Source organism: Panicum hallii, chromosome 4, assembly GCF_002211085.1.
Source record: "Panicum hallii strain FIL2 chromosome 4, PHallii_v3.1, whole genome shotgun sequence".
In the NCBI taxonomy this organism is placed as follows: Eukaryota; Viridiplantae; Streptophyta; class Magnoliopsida; order Poales; family Poaceae; genus Panicum; species Panicum hallii.
Genome location: NC_038045.1, coordinates 7,941,971 through 7,946,763, shown reverse-complemented (window position 1 = coordinate 7,946,763; position 4,793 = coordinate 7,941,971). Strand labels below are relative to the sequence as shown.

Genomic DNA, 4,793 nt, shown 5'->3' with positions numbered 1-4,793 from the left:
AATTCACCAAAATAGGCTATTTTTGAAGCTTATCTAAATTTTTAGGACACATCATTACTTTCCAAAAAATTATGAAAATGTACCTAATAATCCTACCACAAAGTTCTTTTCAGAGTGCAATTTACAAGCCTTTTAAATTGCAAAGTAATGTTAGTCGAGAGTCCTGCAGTTTCTGCAAACAAAAAATAAAGAGGCCATCATCTAATCCGAAAATCCAGGAGCTCATGTTGTCAAGCTGATACGTATTGCATCCAAATAAAGCCGCATGGTAACTTAATTCTTGCACGGTTGCCTTCGTTACAAATCATCCAAACTATTAACGATCAAATCATCACGTGTAGTTTTCCAAATTGTGCTTGCAACAATAAAATTACGGTAACAGAGTTGCATTTAGATGCAACCATTAATTTTTCTCGCAAGAGCTGCAACAAGTGATATAATTAAAACTGACGCATTGCTACCAAAAGAAGTTGCAAGCCGTCGTTGTCCCGTGATACCCTTCCTTTCCATACGCGGCGGCGGCGGCGGCGTCATGGCAGCCGTCTCCAATGTCGTAGCCATAGCCGGCGAGTTGGTTGTGGTGAGAGACGTAGTTGAAAGGCGGCGGCGGAAGATAAGGAGGCATCGTCATCGGAGCAAAAGGCATCGATGCATGGTTGGCGTCGCCGCCCATCAGCATCTGCGCGTCCATGACCCCCTGACGGCTGCTGGCACCGCCATCAGCCGCGAACGCGCCTGCGCCGGCGGCGCAGTAGAAGGCGCCGCTGGCGTCACCGGACACCGCCGCCGCGCAGTGCTGCATCATTGCCTCCTCGACGATGGCCTCATGCATGCGCTGCGTCGCCTCGGCCTGGACCCGCCCGAGCGCGGCGAGAGTGGCGAGGAGGTCCGGCATCCCCGCGCGGCCCACGTCGTCGCTGTCCGGCACGCCGGCCGCGCGCGCTGCCGCGTCCAGCGCCTCCCGCCTGCGCGCCTCTGCCGCGATGGCCTTGTCCAGGCGCTCTTTCTCTCTCTCGAACTCCTCCAGGACCGCCTGGTCCACCACCTGGCCGCCTGGCGCGGGGGCGGAGGCCGGGTCGAGGTAGCGGTCGACAACGGCATCCACGGAGGGGTGGCCGAGCGAGTAGGGCTTCTCGGCGCCGGAGAACACGACGACGGCGACGTGCGCACCGCAGAGCACGGCGAGCTCGGCGGCCTTCTTGAAGAGGCCGCTGCGGCGCTTGGAGAAGCACACGTGCCGCGCCGCGCCGCGCTCGATGCGCTTGATCTCGATCTTCTGCCGCCCCAGCGTCTTCTTCCTCTTCCGTTGTTCCCCGCCGGCCTCGCCGCGGCGCCTCTCCGCCTCCTCCGCCATCTGCACCTTGGAATGATCGCGCAATGGCGATAGCATGCACGCGTGGGGTGGATATATAGGGGAGCAGCAAAGATTGCATGCAAGGAAAGTGAGGGCTCGGCATCGAGAGATTTCGTGACTGTAGATTGATTGACAGGGAAGAAATCTGAAAAAAAAATTGGGTGACCTGTCAATCTGTCTGCTCGCGCTCCCCATATATCGGTTCGTGTCGATAACATCCTGGGGCCAGCAGCAGCAGCAGCCAGCTGAAGGTGCTCCGAGTTTGACGCTGAATGGAGTAGCAACGAAGGATGATGTTTCTTGGGCCATGGTACCAAGCCTGTGTCTCGTCCAAATATCTGAAAACAGGTTAAGTTCATTACTCATCAGGCTTTGTTTGTTTTGCTCGTCATGAATGTGACCGTTCGTTCTAACTTTGCCTTTAATTAGTATACAAGTTTTATTTACTCGTACTAGCTCATGAATACGTAAATTGTTGTTGCCGTTGTGACGCTTACTTTTGTGGGGGGCAAACTGAAACAATTATTTAGTGCAACATTTGAAAACCATCACAACAACACGGCCGTGTGAGTTGCTCAATCAAGCGGCTAAGTGCGTGGCCATGCATGATCTATGGCAATCACAATCAGGCAAGGGCAGTCCGGATTGTAGCGTCTATTTGGATGCCTGCTTAGGGCCTAGTCAGGCTCTAGTAATGTAGGTTCCGCTTGTTTGGATACCCGGTAAAACCTCTAAGGCCTGGTTCGGTTATCCCGGAATGGGTCGTTCCAGGTCATATTCTAGGCGGATTATTTCAGCCCGTTTCAAAACCAGGTCCAACAAAAAATTGATGTTCGGTTTGGGTCGGCTCGGAATGAAAATTGGGCCAGAACGGCCTTTTCACCCCCAGATCTGCGAGGCGAGGTGGGGCGGCGCGCGAGAGGCAGAGCTGGCAGCGCGCAAGGCGACGAGGCAGCAGCGCGAGGTGGTGGCTTGGCGGCACAAGGTGACGGCTTGGTGGCGCGGCACATCTCACCCGACAGTTACCACCACGACGGCGACGGCGACCGTCTCCCCTCCGACGTCGACACTCCCCGCCCCCTTCTCGCCGGTAGGCCTTGCCCTCTCCTCGTCCTTCCCCTCTCCTCATTGAGGTTCTTGCACGAGGTAGTTGAGTTCCATGGTGCGTATGCATAGAACCTTGATTTAATTTTTATAGAAACCCTAGGTCGATCTGTTCTTGAGCTTCTTGCCCTAAAGTGTCGTGCCTGTCCGGTGGCCGAACAGCAGCCCAGACTGTTCTTTCTGTTGCGCAACATCTGTTGTTCGTTGGCAAAAAGAACTTGTGGAATACGTTTCTGCAGAGTTCACATGTTCTAGATTCGTGAAACGATGTGTTCGATGTTTATTAGTTAAACAGAAGGTATGATAAAACAAAGATGGACCTAAGCTGTTAATCAAATGTAATGCTTCATTTCCTTTCAGGTTGCCCGTCTGTAAATGTCGTTAACACGACTAGCATTATTGTCTGATCTAGTGTTTCTACCATTAACTTGTGACACTGGCACGAGTGGCATCGTTGTCTGATCTAGTGTTCTTCCATTAACTTGTGACTCGGACCAAGTTTGACACAAACATAAGAAAGCTTGTGTCAACCGATCAGTATTCTTCTAAGTACTATTCTTGTTATGAGGGTCATGGATATATGCTTTCTTGTTTCCTTGCCGATGCGCTAATGCTACGTGTTTATCTGGTGGTACCTTATTGTCTTCTGTCAGATTATGGTGCAGTGCTTTTGGTCTGAATCTCCTAGTCCTCTCTGGTGATACTTCAGTCACATGGTTTTCAATCTTGGATTTGCGGAGTCTAGTGTATTTAACATTTCTGATGAAATATATGTTGTATGAATCATACCTCAAGGTGTGTACAGTATGTGTTGAATGAATCATACCTTAAGGGGTGTAAATTGCTCAAATTCGACCCTTCTAATTGATTCTAGCTGTTTAGTTCTTTTTGCTTAATGAATACTTTTTATTATTACCTGTAGATCCCTCCAGCACTGGTTCACGTTGGAGAAGGTGAAGCTCCCCCTTCTTGGGATCCGGTACAAACTCCAAAAGATACTCCATCTTTTATCAGCATGCTGAAATGAGTTTGTAAATATCAGTGATCTGTTCTGTTTTAAAATCCTTTTACCAGCCAAATTTCTATCTGTCCATGTTGAATAATGAGTTTATGCTTAGTCTCCCGTCGATAAATTTACATGCTTTAGTTCTACAATAAGTATCTACAATGAGTATATGACATGATAAATTTACATGCTTTATTTCTATAATAAGTATCTCATTGCAAGATCGCATTAGAAAGAGGAGGGAGAAAGAAGATGATGACATGATGATATTTCTTTTCCTTGCCTTATATCTCATGGGTTCTACTAGAGGTGGGGGAGAAAAAGAGAAACGTCATACATTAGAAGAGACAGGCGAGGTTAAGGTTCGTTGACTTCTCGAGGGACATGTTAAGAACTGCCAAGTTACATTTAGGATGGAATCCCACATCTTCAGAGAGGTGGCGACTTATCTTAGAAGGAGAAGGCTTGTCGTTGATACAAGGATCATGGTGGAGGAGAAGTTGGGTTTCTTTCTATACGTTGGAAAATCAAGTAAAGATACCTATAGCTATTGCCATCTTCCACAATCTAATCGGATTACTTCTGGAGATGAGGAGTGGTTAGATCATTAGCCGGATAATATCGATCCATAAAACTTTGTTGCTCTACCAAATGGTGATCAAATCAGTGACCCAGGAACTGGACAAGGCAATGCTTTAAGAGATACCATCGCCCAAGAAATGTGGGCTTAGCACCAGCAACATTTAAATTAGTCTTTTCATGGTTGTAATAAGTTAATAAACTTGTATCATGAATAAGTTGATGAATAAGCTTTTTGTTTGAAAAGCTATGGTTGGAAAAGGCTCCCCAAGGTTCAATATGAGCAGTTCACCAAAGCTGCGTAGGTACATGCCTACAACAAGTGCTAGTAAAAAGAAGCATTCTCCTAAATGCACCGGGGCAAAAAAGAGTGGAGGTTCTCCAAGAGGTATTATGTTTAATGTTTCTTCATGCTTTCTTGCAAGTTTTCTATTATTGCTGCTATGAAATTTCTATTATTGATACCTAACCATTGTTTTATGTTGTGAAACAAAGAGCGGATTGGAATCCAGCCCTTAAGGAGTCCCTTGTTGACATTCTCCATGAGTATAAAGATTGTGGCTATAGAGGTGACAATGGCTGGAACTCTGAAAGGTGGAATAAGATGGTCAAGGAGTTCCATCTGAGGAACAAGTATGTCTCCTACACAAAGGCTCAGATTCAGGAGAAAGAAAGTCAGTTCAAGAGAGACTACAAGATGCTCAAAGCGGCAAAGCAACAGAGCGGGTCGAGCTAGAACAAGAAAAAGGA

At 47.6% G+C, this 4,793-nt stretch overlaps 1 protein-coding gene across 1 annotated transcript; it reads right to left on the bottom strand.

The window, feature by feature from the left end:
• Positions 1 to 457: 457 nt before the first annotated feature.
• LOC112890310 (MADS-box protein AGL71-like) lies at positions 458 to 1,354 on the bottom strand. Its single transcript, XM_025957223.1, has one exon. The coding sequence runs from the start codon at positions 1,352 to 1,354 to the stop codon at positions 458 to 460; it is 897 nt and encodes a 298-aa protein (XP_025813008.1).
• Between the last annotated feature and the right edge of the window lie 3,439 nt (positions 1,355 to 4,793).